This window comes from Peromyscus leucopus, chromosome 11 (genome assembly GCF_004664715.2).
Source record: "Peromyscus leucopus breed LL Stock chromosome 11, UCI_PerLeu_2.1, whole genome shotgun sequence".
NCBI lineage: Eukaryota > Metazoa > Chordata > Mammalia > Rodentia > Cricetidae > Peromyscus > Peromyscus leucopus.
The window spans coordinates 63,487,356-63,511,376 of record NC_051072.1 but is presented as its reverse complement, the minus strand read 5'-3'; the positions used below and the strand labels follow the sequence as shown (position 1 = coordinate 63,511,376).

The window sequence follows — 24,021 nt, the reverse complement described above, 5'->3', positions numbered from 1 at the left end:
CTCATTTTACCCATGTTTGCTATGTTTCATACTTTTCTCTTTGTGATAGTCAATTGTAGAAAAATATTCAGACTTAAAGTTTTTAATACTGCACGTTTGTATATATACTCATAATGTGAAATTGGCTGTTTAAATGTATTTTAAATAAAGAGTGATGAAATTTTTTGATAAAATTGATAAGCTCATGTATAGATCCATCATCTGTGACTGAAATTTTGTTATGTCTGCTTAATATACCTTCCATAATCTTGTTTGCTTATTTTGTATTCCATAGATTATGAAAAATAACAGCTGTGCTAATTATCATTAGTTCTAAGCAAATGATAACGTTCTAAACATACAAAACCTTAAAATGTATTTTAAAAAATTTGTTAATATTGGAATAATGTGTTATAAAGTTTTTCTTTTTTGTGGTGCTGGTAGTTGAGCTCAGGGTCATATATATGCAGGGCTCTCACTGAGAGCTATATTCCATCACTCAAAGTGTGCTCTTTTACAAGAATGCGTCTTTTTAACTTATTCTCATTAGCAGATTGTGTTTTGTATTGATAAAGGCTGCCTTTAATGCTAAACGAAGTGTGTTAATAGACATATGTTCTAGTAAGGTTATGTCTGTTATTTCATATCCCTACTGTTTTGTCTCATGTTCTAATGTTATCTGCATTTGTAAAGTTTGACACTGATATTTTGGAGTCACAAAAGCCAACTCTCAGCACTGTCAACTAATCTAGTAGAATAAGATCATGTATTTTTATAACATTTAGAATAATTACTATTTTGCCAACCTTCAGTGATATGAAACCATATTGTGTTAAAATTGAAAAAACACTCAGATATCTTCTTAGTGGCTTATGTACTAGTGATCCTAAATGATAGTTTTCATTGGAAGCCATTTGAACAAATGAAAACTATTATAGGATGACATGGGAATTACTGTGTTTAATAGACCTGTTTAGTAAGATCATATATGTGATTGAATACAGGTATAGATACCACTAATCAATAGTATGCTAAAAATTTGGGTGTTTTTTTAAAAAAACTTTTTGTGTATATCTTACTATTCATTTATTTCATGATAATATAAATAAATCATAATTTTCTTAAAACTTAGGACTTAGGTTCCTGTTAACTTATGTTCTCTATTTCTTTGACCCTGTGTCTTTGAAGTGCAGAGATTACAGAGGCACTTGAGCCAAGTGATTGACATGATAGTTAAGACAGTTTTCCAAAGGAGTCAGTACCTTCAAGGAATAAGCAACTGTACCTAACAAAATAAGCAGTTTTTAAAATTAACAAGACTTTTAATATAAAAAGTTTATTTTGTAACATTACTGTAATTTTTAACAGTATGTTTTTTTGTTAAAAAAAAAAAACCTGTAAAGCCTTAAATCTGGTTTAATTCCATTGATATTACCTTTGTAGTTATATAATGCATACTGACAAATTTTTTAAAATCTAGTGTCTCATTTGGATATTCTGAGTAAAGTAGGAAAAGAGATGCACTGGGACATGTTTATAACCTCCAGAATCCCAGTGCATATGAATTAATGTAGGCTTTGCTTCTGCCGGACAGGAATGGGATCACATGGGAATCAGTGTGATTGGGCAGCTCTTCAGGTGAACTCTTCACAAAATGGTGATTAAGGAATTTAGTTACCTTTTCAGTGGTGAAGTATAGGTAATCTAGTCGTCTTGCTTGTTGTGGCTTTAGTGTTCTTCCCATGACCTTAGATTCTTCTGTCAACTGCTATGCTGGTTGGCAAATGAAAAGAGTGGACTATGGATCAAGAGATTCTGAGGTATCAACTTTAGAAATAGACTGATTGATTTCATAAGCTGCGGCCTTTTGACTAGGGCTAGCTAAAGGTTAGGGGAAGCAGAAATATTGTTGTCATTGTACCTCGGAAATAAAAACAAGATTATTGAATACCTATTTTATTTTTATTTATTTATTTATTTATTTATTTATTTATTTATTTATTTATTTATTTTTTAGAATAGATGGTATTCCATTTTTACATGTGGGAAAACAAGTTGTAAGTAATTTACTCAGGTCCATATAATGAGAAATAAATAGCCCCAGACCTTCCTTTAGAAGCCAAGTCATAGTCTAGTGCAAGAGTTTTCACCCAAACCTGTGATCTTACTTTCCACTACAGTCCATCAGAATCTGAAAACACTGAATGGGAAAAACTTCAGAAAGAAACAGTTTGTCTTTTAAATGGCACACCATTCTGAGTAGCATAATAAAACTGCAGTGTGTTCGTGACTGACCACACTGCATGCTACCTGCCTGTTATTCACTCTAGACCCATGCCAGGGGATGAGGCTTACTTGGGCGGTATCAGAGGGCTGCATTTAAATCATATTTACATTAGATCAGGTTGCCCACATCATTTACCCTTCACTTCATCTGATCATCTAGCTGTGTTGTATTACCTCACTCCATCACAAGAAGGGTCAGGGTAGTACAGTGAGATTATGAGAGGCAATAGTAACAATTTTATTACAGTATCTTGCTGTAATTTGCTATAATTTTGCTACTTGTTATTTATTGTTACTGTATCTAATTTATAAATTAAACTTTACCAATAAGTATATGTAAGAAAAATCATAGCATATATAGGGTTTGATAGTGTCTGTAGTTTCAAAAGTACCCACTAAGGTTTTTTGGTCCATACTACCAAGTGTAAGGGGTGAAGTCCTGTATTTGCTTGATTGATGGCTTCTCTTGTGCTCCACATCTTGTCCTGGAGCTGTCATAGTGAACAGGGTTTTAAATGTGATATGGTTATCTAACTACAAGTAGAACTGTGATTTCTCTTGGCAGTGGAATAATTTAGGATTATCTTCTTTGCCTTTCTCCCTGCAATGCTTTGTCTTTTAGAGTGTCATGTATATGTAGAATATACTCGCATACATACACATACACATAGGTAGTTACAGCTAGTGTATGATTTCTCTTCACTTTCTGTGTTCTTAGGCACCTAGCCATTTATATTCTAAATCAAAAGGCACATCAACACTAATTTTAATTCAGAAGCATACTATGATGTAAAATTTAAATACTATCTTATTTCTTAATCTATATACCTCTTACCTTGTCATTTGAAATTAAGTTTATTCCATGTGTTTTATGTTCATCCTTTCAGTCTTTAATAGGAGAATACATAGTGACCATTCAGAACCTAAAATTCCCAAATCTAAAATTATCTAAAGTTTGAAACTTTTTAAATATCTATGTAATACTGTTTTACCCGTTTTGCGAAACCCCCAGAGACCACCAAGGAGCTGGTTTCTGATGCAAGCAGATAAGGGTCCTTTTATTCAGGTTCAACCTGGGCCACCACATGGCAGATGGAAGGAAATGTGGTGATGGCCAGGAGCCCAGGTATAGAGGGTTTTTCTAGGGAAAAACCACAAGCCAGGAATTGGCAACTTGGGATAGGGTAGAAGGGGCAAGGTGATGATTTGAAACTATTGGTCTAGGCTTTTGGTGGGGAACCACAACCCCCTGGACAGGATTATCTGGACTGTTCAGCAGGATTATCTAGATATCTCCAAGGACCATAAACCACAGACAGGATCCTGTTAAGCTTTCCTTTCCTGTATAAACAGCAGACAGGATGTCTGCAGCAATATCTGGATCCTGTTAGGCTTTCCTTTAAACAGCAGACAGGATGTCTGCAGGAGGATACTGCTCTGTATCCATTCGAGTTATCATGGCACATTCCTGAGCCTGTAAAGTTAAGTCTAGGCCTTCACAATACCACAACTAGACAGCTTGACACTTCATGTTTCAGGTAACAAAGTGTATTTTACTATTTAATTTAAATAGTAAATTAAATTTAAAATTTAAATTTTAAATTTTAAAATTGCCTTCAAGCTATATATATTTTAAAACAAATGAATTCCATAATTAGGTTTTGTATTCCAACCCCAGGATACCATGTGTATGCAAATACTACAAAATCTGAACCTTGAACCCATCTGGTTCACCTGCAGGTTTACTTGGCCGGCCACTATTTTATGAAATGTTAGTTGTACTTTTTTAAGATTACCAGACTTGCCGGGCGGTGGTGGCGCACACCTTTAATCCCAGCACTTGGGAGGCAGAGGCAGGCGGATATCTGTGAGTTCGAGGCCAGCCTGGTCTACAAAGCGAGTTCTAGGAAAGGCGCAAAGCTACACAGAGAAACCCTGTCTAAAAAGATTACCAGATTTGGTTGAAGGGATTTCTCCTTTAACAAGAATCTGGGTAGTTTAGTGAGTAGCATCTCTTAGGCCTAACTCATGAAGTTTATTGCTGACCTTGAAAAACAACCTCAAAGAGCCTGATGCTCTTAGACTTCCAGTCTCTCACCTTTAGAAGGACAATCCTAAGAAATTGTGTTCTTCATATAGTAGAGTGAATAGCTTTCTCTAACCACTCACTTGAGCCAAAGAATTCTTGACTTTCTATTGTAATGAAAGTTACCTTTTGTTTTGAAGTTTGCTTGGCCCCTCTTTACACAGAGGTAAGTGATAGGTTCCAGTCTTCAGACATTTGAATAGTGGGTTTGCATGAACACAGGGTACTGTTGACTCAGGATGGTTTGTGTGCCACCTTGCTGGTCATTTTCCTTGTTTGCTCAGCATAAACCTCATGCGTGCATTTCTCTTGACACTTTCATTTCTCTCTCACTTTGCTTTGGTTTGCTACCTTCCACAAGTCTCTCAGCAGAAATACATTTGGGGGGTTGTAAGATGGCTCAGTGGGTAAAAGTGCTTGCCACATAAACAGGAAGACCTGAGGTCAATCACCAGAACTCATGGTAGGAGAAAACCGACTCCACATTTATGCCGTGGCATGCATGCTCTTGTTCCGTCTTCTCTCCCCCCCCCCTCTCACACACACACACACATCACACACACACACATCACACACTTTAATAATAGCTTAAAATTAAATTGTAATTTGGTCAAATGTACTGTAATGTTGTCTCCTTCCATATCGAGTAAGGAGGGTGTTATAACACCTTAGTGTTCAATTGTTGGAATTCTTTTTGCCTGTTATTGGATGCACGTTTCCTGAGTCAACCATCTGGAAGTTCCTTTCTGTGAGAGGAACCTACTATTCACATGCACAGTGAGTGGGACCTAAGACCTAAAAGAAAGATTTAAATCTTCAGCTATTGCCAATAAGAAATGTTTGAGTCCTTGCTCTCTTTGCCTTAATAACTTCCAGGTCTGGAATGTTCATGATAATCATTGAAATCTTTCAACAACTAGCAGAGGATTATTTCTTCCCACCTAATATAACTATGAACATTTAGAATAAAAACTAAAATTGTGATTAGTTACTACCTTCGTCAGTTTGGGCTGCTCTAACAGAGCATGTGCCATCAACTGAGTGGCTTGTATAATCAGAAGCCTGTCGCTCACAGTTTACTATTCTGTCAGGTGTTTTGGTTTCAGTCTTTATTTCCACTGCTGTTTTTGTGTATTTCAACAGAGAGGAAGACTTTCTGCTTTTTTAGCTATTGTTCTTAAGCTCATGTTTATAGATATTATTTGTACTTGTTTTTGTTTTATATTTTAGAAACAAAATTTTTTTTTTTTTTTTTTTTTTTTTTTTTTTTTTTTTTTTTTTTTTATCTTGTTCATCTAATTTCATTTGATTTTATAAAGATTGATAGTAGCCGGCGGTGGTGGCTCACGCCTTTTTTTTTTTTTTTTTTTTTTTTTTTTTCGCATTTTTGCTACTTTGCTTTTACTTGTAGCCAGCGACTCGCAGAGTCTCCCTCGCCCGACGGAGGCGGCCCCCCCCCCCGCTCACGCCTTTAATCCCAGCACTTGGGAGGCAGAGCAGGCGGATCTCTGCGAGTTCGAGGCCAGCCTGGGCTACCAAGTGAGCTCCAGGAAAGGCACAAAGCTACTCAGAGAAACCCTGTCTCGGAAAAAAAAAAAAAAAAGATTTGAGGTGAATAACCCTACTACTTCAATTTTTATAGTAAAATCCAGACCAAATAATTCTATAGTTTCTGCTATTTGATTTTCAGTGTTGCTGAATTGTTATAGTAGTCAGATATTTTATGTAAGTAACTGATGTGAGAATGACCATTATAAACCTGATTTAATAATTTAGTAAAGTACAACAGCAGCTTAACTTTATTATCTGAAATATTGCTACTAATATAAACTCAACGTAAGTGAAAAAAAAAAGCACAGAGTAGCCAACCAAGTTAACTGCTAACAAATGCACTGAAATTAATATACTTAAATGTGAGAGGTTCAGGTATTAATGAGTGCCTTTTTAAATTTATTTATACCTTTTACTGCTTTCCACTTCAGAAGCAGCCTATACGTACTGTGTGAGAAACAAAGATGGCAAATTGATAAAAATGTTTAAAAAAATAGGAAGTAGATTAAATGTCTATGACCTACAGGTGATAATAAGTAAATTTTGTTGTATTTCCTTCTGATCTTTCTATTCAGTATCCCCCATTAGTTACACCCTAGTACAGCTTTTTGCTTAACATAGCAAACGGTTTTCCTCTAACTACGCTCTTGTAGCCATGTTAGGAAGACACAGTGCAGCTGTTGCAGACATGCAGTCATTTTCCTGAGACAAATGTAGAAAGTGGGAACCGTGTGGTAGTGAATGAAACTGCAAAGTGTGCTGACTGTTATTAAAGGAAATCAGGCAAGCATCCATCTGAGTTTCGCCTGGTGATTTGCAGTCTAGAATGCATTTTCTCCCTATTGTTTCTGGCCTCCCACTGATGTACAGAGCAACAAAATAAATCTTAAAGCATAAATTGAACGACTCTGTCTCAAGTTTGAGAATATTATTTTAGCATAAAGTCTGTACTCCATACGATCACCTAGAAGGCTTGGCATGATATGGTCCTTTCTTACCTCTTGCATCTTTTGTTGATACTATTATTGCCTCGTTGGGTTTTTAGTTACTGCAGTGTTGTGTATTTCTTTAAGCTTCTGTGCATTTGGACATGCTCTTTCTTGCTTGAAATGCTCTTCTCCTCATTTCCTACCTATTAGGATGCTAGTTAAGTACTGGCTCAGAGAAGTTTGTTGGTTTTTTTTTTTTTTTCATATGTCTAATCATATATCTAATAAGTGAAATCTCATATTTTCACCATTCATTTGTTTTTTTTATGTGGTTTCACAACTTGCAATTTATTTTTCATTAGAAAATGGTTAAATTCTACCCTGACTGGAATAGAAGCATCAAGAAGACAGGGATTTTGGCTTTATTGAAGTTGATTTTGAATCAAGTATATAACCATGTCAAAGTATCTGGAACATGATGGGCTCTCCATAAATGGCTGATGAATGAATGAATGAGAGGTAGATTAGAAATAGATGTTCCTAAAAGACCGAGTATCACTGGAGTTTAGCTGTAAAAATAATCCTAATGAAGTTAATTTTAAATTGTCTAAGAAGAACTATAGTATGCATTCCATTTTAGAAAAATGGACTTATAAGTTAGGAGCTCGAGAGATGACTCAGTGACTGAAACAGATGCTGTGCAGCCATGAGGACCTGAGCACTTACAGAGCAAACCATATGTGGTCCCATGCTGTGCCTGTCACCCCGTTATGGCAGTGGGCAGAGACAGCAGGAGCACTGTGGCTTACTGCCTTCCTGACAGAATACAAACCCACTCAAGCTGTGAGCTTCCATCCAGGTTCTAGGAGAGACTGTGGCCTCAAAGGATAGGGTAGAAGAGGGAGTGATAAAGGGGAACACTCGTGCACTGCCCCTCCATTTCATATGTGCATGTGAGCATACATACATATGCATACATGATGGCCCACACAAGTAAGTAATTTTAGAAGAAACAGTTCTTTGATAATAGAAGGTTTTTAAGATAGCTCATCAATTCTGTGATTTTTTTTCACTCACTGTGTTTTATTTCTCAAAGCCAGACAACTAAATGGAGTCTCTTAAATGCATTGTTGCTTAGATGTTCTTCTGAATACCATGCATTCACCAACATTTCTGGATTGTACACTTGAGATTTTCCACAAACTAAAATATGTGTAACACCAGAGTCAGTATGTGGGTAAGGCTGTCCTAGTCAGATATGGACTTCTACAAGGTGGTAATAAGTTCGTGTGGACCTACACATATCTTCCCAGTTGGAGCCTGACAAGAACATTTTACCTGTTTTTTTTAAATTCTCATAAGTAGGCATCTTGATTGTCCTGTCAAAGCTACTCTTACTTCACTTTGACTTTTTATTGATAGTTTTGCTTTTTAAAAAGTTGACCTCCAGGCAGGTGCAGTGGTGCAAGCCTTTAATCCCAGGCAGGATTCAGGAAGCAATTGAGGCCAATCTGATCTACATAGTGAGTCCCTGGACAGTCGGGACTACATAGAGAAATCCTGTCACAAAAAAAATAAATAAATAAAAATAAAATAAAATGACCTCCAAACATAAGACTGAGTTATTGTCTAATATTCATAAGCACACAAAAGCTGTGATTGTGCTCATGGAAATTGTTTGAATGATTTACAGAATGTGGGAAAATGCTATATTTATGATTGTGGACATTAGAAAAGCTATATTCAGGCATGATTGTGCTGCTTGGTGAATTCATTGTTAATGAACCAGCAGTCTTTGAAACATGTATAACAGGTTATGTCTTGATCAGTTGATGAAAGCTGTTGTGGCCAGAGGCTCGCAGGAACCTAACCCTGTATTTCCCCTAGGAGCAATGGTTCAGTGTTTCATGGTGGCTTTATAGAGCATAACTACTGCAAATAACGAGAATCAACTGTAAGTTCAAGTTCTGGACTTGAATAGAAATAGCAGGAAGTTCCTCCTCACCTCTTAATTGTAATTTAGAGACTTGTGTGTGTGTGTGTGTGTGTGTGTGTGTGTGTGTGTGTGTGTCCATGTGTGTGTCCCCATGTGTGTGTCCGTCCGTCCGTCCATCTGTCCATTAAACTAGGAGGAAAACTGAATTATTTTGGTTCAGTGATCCTGTTTGAGCACTTACTATATGCCAGTAACTATACTAGCTTTGTGGTATACAGAAACAAGAAATAGTAAAATAGGAAGTCAGCATCAGGAAAATTAGAGCACTGTTCTGTTTAATCTAAACAACTGGCAGCTGACTGGGCTGCAGTTCGGTAATTCATAGAGTGATTCATAGACTTCAAGAAACTTCTGTACTTATTTGTAAAAGATGCACATATGATAAGATCTGGGGTGAAAGGCACATAGTTTCTGTGTCCTTTGCATGCAGAATCAGAACAGTACCAGAAAATTTGGAGAGGACCACTAGAGTTGCCACAAGCAGGCCCTGCCCCCTCTTGGGTTCCTAGTCTCCTTAATAAAGGAGTTCAAGAGCAGACTCAGAAGAAATCTCCAGGGTAGGCAAGCTGTAAATCTCAGGAGTTGCCTGGAGAAGCAGGGTGGAGACAAAGTGCCTCTTAATGTTAGGCATGGATTTAGAAGCAGGAAGCCACTGCCAAAAACAGGAGTTGGAAAACTTCAAAGAGTGAGGAAGCCCAAAGCATCAGGTACAGCATGTTTTCAAAAGAGGTGAAGAAAATGGGAAATTACAGTTCTCTGAGCACTTCAGAGAGGCCAGCTGCTCTGTGAGCAACTGTACAGAGGGTGGGAATTCTGGGAAGAAAGGGTCATTAAAGGAGTAACTATTCCTCTCCTCTTTTTAAAGATGGCATTAGGTGAATCTACTCTTCTGAGGGGTGGCCCTTAGTCAGGCAGTTGACTTGCTTAACTGGATTAACTCCTGAAGGAGGAAACAGTGGCTTGTCTCCACCCAGAGGTAGATTTCATTTCAGTGGCTGGAAGGTAATAGTTTTGTTACAGGACCTTTTCCTGTCACTCTAACAGTGCTCCTCTAAAGAGATGACCTATAATCAATTAGGAGACGGGTTAAAATCGGGGTAAACATGTAACACACTTCTATAATAGAAATATAGACAGCCACTTCCAAAGCTGCTCACCAGAAGGCATTAATGTGGTTTTAGTTCCCCACCTTCCACCTTCGTGTAGAGCATCAAGGGAGTTTGTAGCAGGCAGGAAAGCAGAATTCCCTGGTTTCCTGACAGAGAGCTGAGGTGTGAGATCCAAGTTCTATGCCACAGCAGAAGTGGACTCATACCTTTGAGTCCCAACAAGAACTACAGATTTGGGCATTTTTCTTCTGTCCAGAAAGCCTGGTATAAGTTGGACAGAGATTTTTGGCCTGGTGAGAAGCACTTCTAGGTTTACATTTAGACATGTTTAGATGACATCTAAAACAAATCCAAAATATTGAGCTTGTGACTGAACAGTAAGTAGTTAGTCATTGCTCTACCTACTCATCAAGACTCCTAAATGTTAAGCTCTGAATCATAGAACAGGAGAGTAATCTAAAACATATCTCATTTTAGACTCATATCTGAACTTTTATGACTTACTAAAACTTTTATATCTTAGAACATTTTTTTAAAAGTGAGCTAACAAGCTAGCTATGGCCTTGCAGAAGGATCTGGTTGTCTGATGCTTCCATGCTGACAAAGTTAGAGCTAGCCTAGCCATCAATACTGTCAGAGATCTGAGAAGGATAAACTATATCTGAGTGCAGACCAAGAAACTTCCAATCCTATAAATTAGAGGGACCAATCCCTACCCAGGTCTCCATAGCATTGGAGGCACCAGTAAGAACAGCATCAATCTTCTTCCGCCATCAGGCCCATAAGGCAGAGTATTTTTCCTGTAGAATAGGGACACGGAAGACTGACCTTGACCAGGCAAAAGGGTGCAATCAATTTCAGTGTCCTACTGCTTGTCCATAGTCTGGGCTGGGTCCTGGCAGCAGGCGTTGCACTGGGGCATCTTGTGCTGTGGTCAGCGTTGTCTTAATCCAGGCAGAGATGTTGTGGTGCCTCATACGTAATCTTCGGAGATCTTGGGTCACTGCTAGGATCTGGAAGCCTGTCTGATATAATAAACTTTTAGATCAACATTTAAATGCCATATTCTGCAGATCTCTGGTATGAGGGCTGTCCAGGTGTCTGAATAGACAAACTTTGTTTCTAATTACTTGTTTTAAGCTCAACCCTGAAAACATATGCAAGGGACTGAGTAAATGAGTAAACCTATCCCAGTAATATTACATCAGTACTTATTCACCCTGACTACAATTAAAAAGAAACTTGATTACTCATGACTGACTATTAAAAACAATGCTTTTAAGTTGAAGCTCTTCTAGCATCAAATACAGGTTCAGTAAAGAAGCCAAAACAAAATATCAGTATTATGTACCAGCTTATCCAAATAACTTAAGTTTAACAAACTTAGCAAATACAAGGAGGCTAGACAACATTCTTTTTTTTTTTTTTTTTCTTTTTTCTTCGAGACAGGGTTTCTCTGTGTCATTTTGGTGCCTGTCCTGGATCTCCCTCTGTAGACCAGGCTGGCCTCGAACTCAGAGAGATCTGCCTGGCTCTGCCTCCCAAGTGCTGGGATTAAAGGCGTTCACCACCGCCCGGCTAGACAACATTCTTAAGCCTGAATGTACCTTGGATAAGGAGAAACATTTTTAAAAACTGTTTTTAAAAGATTAAGATCTCTTAAATGTCTTCTTGTAGTATTAACAATAAAGTACCTTTTTTTTTTACTTTAAGGGGGAGAAAACATGGCATCATCATAATCTGTATAAAGTAAAACCAAGCTCCAGAGTACAAACAGTCCCAAAGTTCAATATCTGGGATTCATTTATAATCTTTCTGGTTCTTTTACTTAGAGGCTTGGATGATTTTTTTGACCCTACCTTTGGCAGCATATTCATAGCCTGTCTGTTTTATTTTATTATGGCTGGTGCTTCCGGTGATCATCACCTGAACTGGCAGTTTTTAAAACTGCTAAGGTCCACCACTGCAGCCAGACTCTTTTTGGAACTCTAGTCCTGCCATATATTTGTAAACCTCAGCTGTTTCCTGTGATCCTTTTATGTCTTTAAAATCACTATCATTTTACATGGGTAAATCTTAAGTTACAAAGTTTAGCTGCCAGAGCAAGGTATATTCCTGTGTATAAAAGCATTGATGTGCAGCTTTAATATTTATCAAATATATTATTTATTAAACATATGTTATCTATTTAAATTTTCTAGAAACTTGTTGAACATTTGGTAAAGATAAGTATTTAGGTGTTACATACATACATATATATATTTTATAAACAATAATTACTTGCATACATACACACAGTTGGATCCAAGTTACATACATACATACATACATACATACATACATATATACATAATACATACATACAATTAAAGCTTGCTTACATTTCCAGGTCATATACTTGTCCATATACACACATAAGCAGTTTGCAGAATCATTAGCCATTTTTAAGGTGAAAACCAACCAGAATTAACTTTCAAATTCAGTATTTGCAGGTATAAGAAACCATAACAAACAGTTTAAACGAGAGCGGCAGACTGAAAGTGACTCCATATCCTGGCTGGGCCCATAGACCTGTAGGTCATTCCTCAACTGCGACCCTGGAAGGACAGTTAGTTCTCCACCAGCCCCCACACTCTGAGCTCCTCGAGGCTCCAGCTGGTTCCCGCCAGCTTTGCCCCATGCTCACAGGCTGCCTAGACTTCTCAGTGGTGCCCTGGGTCCCCGAAGCGGCAGCTGTGCAGCCGCTGCGTGCAGGACCCATTGCAGAGCTTTTTGTTGCCTGCTGCCTGTGCTCTGGTCAGAGAGGGAGCAAGGAAGCAATGGGGGAGTTGGGTTAGTGGCCGTCCCCCCAGTGGAGGGGAAAGACCTGTGACGTCCCAGTGTGAAAATCTTTTTACCTTAGCCAAATTGGTGGGGCGTCTACCTGCCCCCTTGAGACCCGCCAGGAGAATCTGACAGTGGGGCGGGTCAAGGGGAAAGCTTCGATGCAAGCAGAGTCAGCAGGAGCAGGAGTCCTGCCTGCCAGTGGGAGTCCCACCGCAGCCAGGGCCAGGCGGCAGCAGCCTGGAGAACAAGGGCCTGGGTGTGGAGGAACGGCAGCTCGGCCTGCGCTCAGTGCGTGCTGGGCACAGGTGCGAGGCGCTCAGGCAGGTGCCGGGGAGAGGGGGGGTCATGGCTGGCAGCAGCTGCTTGAAGGTGGAGAGGGGGAGTGTGCGGATAAAGGGGAAGTGGTGTCGGGGCCCCATGGAGAGGGAAGTTAGAGGTAGAGACAGACAAAGAGAGATAAAACATAAAACAAAACATAAAATGGACAGACACAGTCCGTGTGGTGGTTGATCGATCCGGCTACAAAACTGAAAGCACAGATTCAGATGGGAGTGGCCGCGAACAGCCTGCAGCCTCACCCCTTCCCCCCCCTCTAGGAAGGAGAGACACTGTGTCTGCCTCCTTCCTCCAGACCACTCTGGAGGAAACCTCCAGAGAGGGGACCCGGGGACGTCTGAGCACGTCTGCTCCCCTTACAGGTCCCAGATACAGGTCCTGCACGCACCTCCTGCGCAGGCACAGAATACAGATGCCAAATCAACCAGACAAAGGGTAAGGACACAATAACATAAAACATAGATCGAGCTTGTTTTTACCTCCAACTTGCAGAGTGGGGGTCCGGGGGCACCCCAAAATCTCGGTGGAACCTCCAATGTTAGACCCCCCCCCAAAGCTTAGGGTCTTGAGTGGGCGTCCCAAGAACCCAGACTCTGATCCAGTTGATGCAACAGCAAGAGGTGTTTATTGATGCGGCTGTACAGTTGGGCAAACTCAGCTCCAGAGAGCAAGAGTCACGCCTATTGCAATCACATGGGTACTTTTAAAGGAAAAACCCACAAAAGCCATAAGATTCCCATACAATTTCATGGCCTGATCACAGGGTAATCACAGAGTGGGTACAGTCACATCCGCATGCACATTCTTCCCAAAACCTCAAGGGGGGTATCAGGGCGGGAGTGGAGTTTACACAAAGGTCACAGTGGTCCTTCCTGGAACACTTGCAACTATCCCAGTCACAGTTGAGCACATCTCTTAATAGAAATCTCTTTACATTGTTACATTGTTACAGTTTGAATAATGGCTGAGTCAGGTGGCCCTTGGAACTAGATTTTCCTTTTAGTTCCTTATTCTCCTGGGACTTGGGGGTGTAAGCCTGAAGGGTTAGGGTTTTTCAAAGGTAGTGTGTTCTTTTGAAGTAGGGAATGATTGAAAAGAAATCTGCAGAAGTGAGCTCTGGGCTTATGGTTCAGGGCTGTGGGACCAGGAAGTCACAAGTTCTGTACCCCTTAAGGCCTTGAGAGGTGTCTTAGCAGGAAGTTTCAAACAGAGTGACAGACTAATATTATCAATTCCTGTGTTCTTGGCTTCATCTACCCTTACCCCAACATATTTTGTTGCAAATTTTAAACATTGTATTATTTTAGCCATGAATATTTCAGTATCTTTGTTAATGTAAACTTAAATTAACATAATCTCACAGTCATCTTAAGATTTTTCTCAAACACTTTTATATCAAATATTCAGTCGTTGCTCAAATTGTCATTTCTGTAGCATTTTTAAAAGAGCAAGTTAGTTGTTGGTATTTCTTTAAATTTAGATATGCCATTATAATCTAGAGTTTTGTAATTAAAAAAATAGTATAGCAGCATGAGGTGTGTATTTATCATCCTTTGTAACAGTATAGGGGCAAGGACCTTGATGAAAGTTCTGGCTTAGCCAACTCATTGCCTTGAGTGGCCTTGGGAAGGATTTAAATGTGCTCATGTACTTTGAGGAGGTGTCCGTTGTGGAAAAAGAACCAAGTGAGCTCTGAGTGGTGGGTGAGAAGGATGTCCAAGGGAAGGCAGGATCAGAGAGTTTTGTGATAGTCATGCCGCAGAGGACTAAGTGGATGGAGCTCAGGGTTGAAGTAAACTGTTTGCAGTAGAGTGGGAAAGTTTAAAGCATTCGACCAACTGATGGTAAGATACATTAGTAAACTGAAGTGACTGGTAGATAGTGAGACCACTCAGTAAGACATGAAAGTCAGTGAAGTGGTTGGTGTGGGGGGGATTAAATGATGTGGATATTTTGTGTGGTAGAAAGGACAAAAAGAAAGATGACTTATAACTATGGGGAGCATTCAGTCAGCTCTTTTAAAGGTAACTATCACTTCATTTAAATGAAGGAGGGTGGGGAATTAATGTGCCCATCACCTGCAGAGTTCGTGTCATTTCGTTTATGAAAGAGGAGGATGTTAGAAATCCATACAGCATGGCAGGGCCTGGCATCTAGTAATTGCATCTAGGTGTTGCCTGGGTCTGCCTCTGAGCTCTCTAAGGCCTAAGCAGCAGTGTCTGTTTGTATTACAGTTGCCACCTGATTATTTCCCACAATGTCTTCACAAATTCGAGACTCAGTAAATATTTGTAGAATAAATAAATAATCTGGTAAATTAAGCGATTTCTTTAAAAGGGCATTTTTTTCTTCCTTTAGTTTGAGGTGGTATCAACATCCTTCAGAAGAAGAACTGAGAATCCTTGCAGGGAAGCAGCAGAAAGGAAAGAGTAAAAAAGACAGGTAAGTTCCCTTGATGAGCTTCCAACGTGAACTGTTTAACATCGTTTCTGCAGATACAGTTTGTGCTTTGATTAAAGCAATGTGTATTAACAACTACAACTATTGTAAGTAGTTGATGAATTTCAGATCAGAACCCATGAAAATTCCAGTAAAATAGAAATTAGAATATAAGCACAAAATAATTGTTTTACTCAGAGTAACTTTATTCTTGAATAGTTAATATGTTTGACATCAGAACCCATGTAAATCTCAGTAAGTGAAAATAGTATGTAAATGCAAGACAGTTGTTTCACTCAAAAGTTGTTAACTTTATTCTTAAATTATGAAAATACCTTTTACATTTGTTTGCTTTGGTTGCTTAAGAGAAGAGCTGAAGTATTGTCCACAGGTCTTTCAAAGATGTCTTTTGGGAATCTTGGCTGCTCCTATTGCTAGACAGCATGGCACTGCCTTACATCGTGTTTCTTGGTAGATTGGCCTATTGACTTAGAGTCCGCATGCACAGAAGAATAGAGCAAGCCCTGGCTTTGTAGGTTCCACTCATCACTGCACTGCTTCTCCTCAAGGTGCTAGCTACTAAGCAAGAACTCTACGTGGAGCGTTAGTCCTCGGCCCAGTTCTTTATATGTCGTCTGTTTAATGTTTTAATTGTCTGCTGCCAGGCCTCATTGAATGAACCACAGTCACCTTGGTGAATTGGAGAGATTGAACATAGTCGTATTGAAGAACTTTTCTGCCATTAAAGTTGCATACCTGTATTTAATTCTGAGAAAGTCTGCCTTGATGTACTCTCTACATTAGCTTTAGTTTCCTCAACTAGGGGTTGACTAAGGCTTTTCCCTTTTCACTTATTATAATATACATTGAATTTCATTGGATTATTAATCACGCACCTTCCCCTTTGTAAATTTTAGTAGTTCTTTAATAAAATAATCTTAGCCAGTGTTATAGTTTCCAAAATATTTTATGTATAGGTGCAACTTAATATAGATAATCACCCTGGCTGGAGTGATGGCTCAGTGATTAAGAGCACTGGCAGTTCTTGCAGAGGTCCCGGGTTCAATCCCTGACACCCACATGAGATCACAACCTGTAACTCCAGTTCGATTGGATATGAGGCCCTCTTCTGGTCTCCAAGAGCACTGCATGCATGTAGTACACAGATTCTGGCAGAAACACAATAAAAAATTTTTTTTTAAAGTATCAAATAATTCCCCAAGTTGATATACTTAAGGACCAGAATTTTAATCCAGGTTAGTTTTTAGTTGCTTTTTTGTTTTCAACCACTAAAACTCTGATGGTAGCCATTGTTACCATGTCAGACAATTGTGGGATTTATTTATGCGGTATATTATTCATTTGGTAAGTAAATATTTGGATTCTTTTTGCATGCCTTATAATCTGTTGTTTTCCTTTTTCAGGCTGAGTTTTGTGTAGCCCATGCTGGTAGCAGAGGAAGACCTTGAACTTGTGATCCTCCTGCTTCTAGTTCCCAATAACAGCCATGTATCACCATTCTTGGTTTCTGGCTACATCCTAGGATCAAACCCAGGAGCGTGGCAGTCTTCAGCTGCACTATATGCCCAGCCCTTACAGGAATTTCTCAGTGTTGTAATTACAGAGAGATGTAGTAGTGATGCTCTCCTCTTACTAACAGCAGTAACCATGATTTGATTTACTTACATGAAATTTGTCACCGAGATCCCCCCATTTTTATTTATTCAAGAGTAAATATAATGTTGAAAATAATCTTATTAAAGCTGGACTTGTTACTTTCTATATTTATATGATTGCCCTTAAAACTTAGATTTAGGAGTAACACAAGTACACTTAGAGATATTTGCTGGCCTCCTCTGTCTGTAAGTCTGTGTAGGAACCTCCAGTGGTTGCCTTTCATGTTTCTGAATTTCTTACGAACATTAATTTTAATATACTCACTCATCTCAGTCCTACATATAATTACAGCTGTGTTTGTGTGTACATCATTTCAAAGAGAATTTTATTTTCTCTTCCATCCCTTTAATATTGTGCCTACAAAAGAGATACTAGGTTGCTTTTGAATCTGCAAAAGAGAGTAGGAAAAATGGGTGTGAAATACTATACTAGCAAGCAAGGTTTTGTTTCTCTTGCTAGTTCAGGTCATTCTTCCTCTGGTCAATTACACAGTAACATAATTTACTTTTAGCATTTTGTAGTCTCCTTTGGAAAACTGTTTTTGAGTATCTGACCTCCTCCAGGGTGACATTAGAATGAAACTTAAAATCTCTTTTGCATTTAGAAGGATATAAGCACTTGGATAACTAAGTAATTTGTTTTTTGTGTCACTTGTCTCATTTTTGCAGAAAATACAATGGTCACATTGAAAATAAGCCACTAACCATTCCAAAAGACATTGACCTTCATCTAGAAACCAAATCTGTTACAGAAGTAGATACTCTAGGTAAGGGAGTCCTGTACTTGTTCTGTTTACACCAATCTAATGGCAATGAACATCTTTTGTTTGTTTATGGGGTATACTTTGCGTATTTTTCTAATCATGAATTTATTGTCCAAAGCATGAAGTCTAACATGTAAGTTTCTCAAAATGAACTTAACAGCTCCAAATGACTTTACTCAAATGAAATTTTTCTTTTCTCTTTGTATGGTATTGTTTTCCCCAGTTCTGGAAAGCAGACACTTACTCATCTTTGTTACAGCTTCTGGTTATTAGGCGGGAATCACAGTCTTGCAATAATAATTCCCAAAACTTATTTCCTATAATAATCTACTTTCATAATGCACTTTAAACTACATTTGCATATTGAATTATCTAAAGTGTAGTAATTCAACTATTCTAATAGTGTTGGGTATTAAGATGTTGAAAAAAATTTATTCACAAATCACCTTTATCCATTGAGTATATCAAAATAAATAATTTACTTTTCCTTTTCAGTTTTTATAATAATGACTATAATGATTTTTAAGTTTACAATGAATTTTATATGAAGCTAATTGAATCCTAGAGGGGGAAGACATCTGAAGTGATGTTGTTTGTAAGGCTAGTTTTCAGACCTTATACATTCATATTACTTGAAGAGATCTTTAGAAATAAAGATTCCTTATTCACTGTAGTCAGTTTCTCTGGTCCCACCAGGCACCCGCAGTCCCCTGGCCCACTTACAAATAATCATTCAGAAGCATATATTAATTATAACTGCTCGGCCATTAGCTCAGGCTTATTACTGACTAGCTCTTACACTTGAATTAACCCATAATTCTTTTCTGTTTAGCCATGTGGCTTGGTACCTTTTCTCAGTTCTGCCTTGTCATCTTGCTTCCTCTGTGTCTGACTGGCGACTCCTAACTCAGCCTTCCTGTTCCCAGCCTTCTTTTCATCTGTTTGCCCTGTCTATACTTCCTGCCTGGCTACTGGACAATCAGCATTTTATTTATCAACCAATCAGAGCAACACATTCACAGCATACAGAAAGACATTCCACAGCAATTCTTTTTAAAAATTCATTGACTCTAGAATAGGTTGTGGGAATTTGACTTCAAAAGTGAAACAAGTGATTTTGATTTATAATCAGATGTGAGAACCACTGGGTTACATGAAAAATGAGGAATTAACACATTAATCAGTACTTAAATTTAAAGAAATGTCATACTTTATATTCTAATCAGGGTTTCTCCTCCTCTAAGTCCTCTAGTTCCTCCCCATTTCTCTACCCTCTCAGCTCTACACCCTCCCCCCCCCGAAAATAAAACAAAACAACAAAAACCTGAACAAACCAGAATTAAAAAGATAAGTCATAAGAAACACACACACACTACCACCAGAAACCATAAAAACACAAAATCAGAAACCATAATAAACAAACAAAAGATAATTAAGACAAAAATGCCCAAAACTCTCTGAGACAAAAAGTTTGCAAATACTGTTGAATTTGTTTTGTGTTAGCCACCTATCACTTGGCAGGAGGCCTATCCTTAAATGTGTTTACTACACACAATGAGACTCTTAATTTTTCCTTTGCAAGCCAGTGTCAGTTTGATATAGCTTCTTCATTAGGGATGGATTCCCATGTCCACTACCCTTTTTCAACATTGGGACCCCATCTGACTTAATCCTTTCCAGGTCCTATGCATGTTGCCATAGTCTTTGTGAGTTCATATGTATGTCAGTGTCAGTCTTGTTGTATCTGAAAGACACTATTCCCTTGGAATCATCCATCACCTCTGGCTCTTACAATCTTTCTTCCTCCTCTTCCACATGACCTCCTGAACCTTGTAGGGTGGGGGGATTTGATAGACATCCCATTTAGGACTGACTCTTCTAAAGTATCTCACTCTCTGCATATTGTTCAGTTGTGGGTCTCTGTTTTAATTCATTCCCATCTACTACAAGAGGAAGCTTCTCTGATTGATGATGGCCGATCAAGACAATGATCTATAGCAGAATGTTGTTAAGAGTTATTTATTGTTATGTTTATTTAACAGAACAATAGTATTTAATTTTTCCTTAGGCCCATGACCTATCCAGTCTTAGATTCTTAGCCACCTGAGCAGTGTCAGGCATAGGTTCCATCTGCTGGAGTGTGACTTAATCCAATCAAAGAGTGATTGGTCACTCCTACAACATTTGTGCGATTATTGCATCATCAAATCATGCAGGCAGGACATCATTGTAGACCACAGGGTTTGTAGTTGGGTTGATAGTTACCTTTCTCCTCTGGTAATGTGCAGGGTTCCTTCCAGTACCATGAACACTAGTCAATAGAGGAAAGCTCTAGTTAGGCACCAGCTTGACATCTCCATGTTCAATGAGATATGGAAGTACTATCTTCAGCAATAAGGCCTTACTATGAATTTGTAGAGAGCAATCAGCCTGAGATGTTTGGGGATTTCCATGGGGCCCTTTGACCAGCAACACATTTAAGTGTAACCCATTCCTGAAGTTTTCATTTGGTGGCAAAAGATTTCTAGGTGGGGCATTGATATTGGTGACACCAATTAATTATATTTTGTTCATGTATGTATACATGTTAGGAAGCTTCTATAGTTGTGGGCATCAATATGAACCCTCAACTGGTCCTTAGTGTTAGGTGTCTCTCCCAACATCCCCTTTAGCCCCTTGAATCCATCCTCCTCCCCTTGTCTCTTCATAACCATACATTTCATTTCAGCTTCCTTGGGAGATCCTCCCCACCCTGCTAGCTTCTTATTCTTACGTAATCTCTGTGGTTATGGATTGTAGCATGCCAATTGAAGGCGTAAAAGCTAACATCCACATATAAGCAAATACCCTATTTTTCCTTCTGGGTCGGGATTACCTCTCTCTGGACAATTTTTCCTATTACCTGCAAATTTCATTAAGTTAACAGCTGAGTACTATTTCATTGTGAAAGGTACCACATTTTCATTATCCATTCATCAGGCGTCTAGGTTGTTTCCTGTTTCTGACTATTGTGAATAGAGTAGCACTGAACATGGTTGGACAAGTGTCTCTGTAATAAGATGTAGAATTCTTTAGGTAGATGCCTAAGAGTGATATGACTGGATCTTGAGGTCAATCTATTCTTAGCTTCCTGAAGAATTGCCATACTTATTTCCATAGTATCTGTACAAGTTTCCACTTTCAGCAGCTATGGATGATGTTCCCTTACCCTATGTTCTTGACAGCATGAGCTGTTACTTGTTTTATTGATCTTGGGCATTCTTACTGGTATAAGATGAAATCTCCAAATAGTTTTGATTTGCGCTTCCCTGGTGATTAAGGATGTGGAACATTTCTTTGTGGTTCTTCTTTTATGAATTCTCTGTTTTAGATCTATACCACATTTTTAAATTGGGTTATTTGTTTCTTGATGTCTAGTGTTTTTCCTTATATAATTAGGATATTAGCCCTCTATCAGATGTGTAGTTAGTAAAAATCTTTTCCCATTCTCTAGTCTGCCACTTTGTCTGAATGGTGGTGTCGTTTGCCGTACAGAAACTTTTCAGTGTCATGAAGTCCCATTTATTAAATGTTCTTTCTGAATGTGCTATAAGAGTTCAGTTCAGAAAGCCTTTTCCTTTGTCAAGGAGTTCAAAACTATTCCCCACTTTCTCTTCTATCAGATTCCATGTACCTGGCCTTATGCTATAGTTGTGTTTTTGTGCAGGGTGATAATAGAGATCTATTTCCATTCTTCTATTGGCAGCTATCCAGTTTGACCAGCTATCATTTGTTGAAGATGCTGTCTTTTTTATCATTGTATCAAAAATCAGGTGTCCATAGGTGTATGGACTTCTGTGTGGCCTTCAGTTTGATTCCATTGATCAATATGTCTATTTTTATAATAATACCATGATGCTTTTATTACTATAGCTCTGTAGTACGCCTTGACATAGGGTAAGCTGGTAGCCGTTCTTTAGTTTTCATATGAAACTAAATTTTTTTCTTCTCAATTTCTGTGAAGAATTGAATTAGAAATTTGATAAGGATTGCATTGAATCTGTAGATTAATTTTGGTAGGATGGCCACTTTCACTCTGTTTCTACCAATCATTTGAGCATGGGATCCTTTCCATCTTCTGATCTTCAATTTCTTTTTTCAATATCTTAATTTATTATACAAGTATTTCACTTATTGGTTAGAGTTATCCTAAGTGTGTGTGTTTGGTTTTGCTTTTTGAGGTGAAAGGTACTGTTTCCTTGATTTCTTTCTGAATCAGTTTGTCGTTTGTATACTAATTTCTGTTAGTTTCATATCCTGCTATTTTGCTTAAAGTGTTATCAGCTGTAGAAGTTTCCTGGTGGAGTTTTTAGGGTCATTTATGTATATAATCGTATCATCTGCCAATAAAGATACTTCGACTTCTTCCTTTTCTATTTTTATACCATTGATGGTCTTTGATTGTCTTACTGCTCTAGGTAAGGCTTTAAGTACTATCTATTGAATAGGTATGAAGAGAGTAGACTTGTTTTTTTCTTGGCTTTATTGGAAAGTCTTTGAGTTTCTCTGAGGTTAGGTAGATGATAGCTGTGGGCTTGTTGCAAATTGTCTTTATTATGTTGAGTTTTGACTTTTGAATCCCTAGTCTCTCCAGGACTTTTATAATGAAGGAGTGTTGGATTTTGTCAAAGGTCTTCTCTGCATTTAATGAGATGATCATGTGGTTTTTGTACTTAAGGATGCTTATTTGGTGGATTACATTTATCTGTTTACATATGTTGAACCATTCCTGCATTTCTGGGATAAAGTCTACTTGATCATAGTGGATGCTCTTTTTGATGTATTTTTTTATTTGGTTTGCAAGTATTTTATTGAGTATTTTTTCATCTATGTATTCTTTCAGTTTCTATATTGGAGAATAATTTGAGGAGTATTGATGTTAATTCTTTGAAGGTCTGCTAGTATACTATGCAAAATTAATCTAGCCCAGGGTTTTTGTTGGTGGGGAGACTTTCAATTACTGCTTCTATTTCACTAGTTGTTATGTAGGTACGTTTAAATTGTTAAATTGTCTGGTTTTGATTTAACTTTGTTAGATTGTATATATCAAGAAATGGATTTTTTTTTTAAAGATTTTCCTGTTTGATAAAGTACAGATTTTTACAGCCTGTCCTTATAATTCTCTGGATTTCCTAGATGTCTGTTGTGATGTCCCCCTTTCATCTCTGATTTTGGATAATTTGGATATTCTCTCTCCCTTTTAGTTAATTTCACTAAGGGCTTAAACAGTCTTGTTGATTTTCTCAAACAACCAACTCTTCGTTTCATTGGTTCCTTTTGGTTGGTTGTTTCTATTTTATTGATTTCAGCCCTGCCTTTGGTTATTTCTTTCTGTCTACTCTTTTGGGGTGTTATTTCTTCTTTATGTTTTAGAACTGTGTGCTGTTAAGTTGCTTGTGTGAGAGCTTTCCATTTGTTCTCTATGAACTTTCTGCTTAGAACTACTCATCATAGATTTGGGTGTGTTGTGTTTTTATTTTCATTCAGTTCTCAATGTTTTAATTTCCTTAATTTCTGTCTTGTAACACATTTTCATCCCATACTGAGTTGGTCATTTTCTATGAGTGTGAGCTTTCTGCTGTTCCCATTGTTGATATCCAGCTTTAATCCTGATGGTCAGGTAGGATGTGGGGCATTATTTCAGTTCTCTTATATCTGTTGAAGCTTGTTTTGTGACCAGTATGTGGTCAGTTTTTGAGAAAGTTCCATGAGGTGCTGAGAAGATATAATCTTTTGTGTTTGGGTGAAATATTCTGCAAATATCTCTTAGGTCCATTTGATTTATACTCATTAGTTCAGCATCTCTGTTATTTATTAATGTCTGTGCAAGAGTGGGGTATTAAAGTTACCCACTATCACTGTTTGAGGGTCAGAATGTAATTTTAGTTGTGCTAGTGTTTCTTTTATGAACTTGGATTTGGGGCATAGATGTTAAGAATTTCAGCGTCCTCTTGGTGGATTTTCCTTTGTTGAGTTTATAGTGTTTCCTTGTGTCTTCTGATTAG

General features: G+C 38.1%; 1 protein-coding gene across 6 annotated transcripts in view; it reads left to right on the top strand.

The window, feature by feature from the left end:
* Positions 1–24,021, top strand: part of Tmem161b (transmembrane protein 161B) — an 88,498-nt gene that overhangs the window by 31,789 nt on the left and 32,688 nt on the right. For all 6 annotated transcript variants that reach the window (XM_028894687.2, XM_028894689.2, XM_028894691.2 and 3 more), the window contains 2 exons: positions 15,457–15,540; positions 17,883–17,980. In XM_028894687.2, the coding sequence (XP_028750520.1) occupies positions 15,457–15,540; positions 17,883–17,980 (182 nt within the window). The remainder of the gene's footprint in view (positions 1–15,456; positions 15,541–17,882; positions 17,981–24,021) is intronic.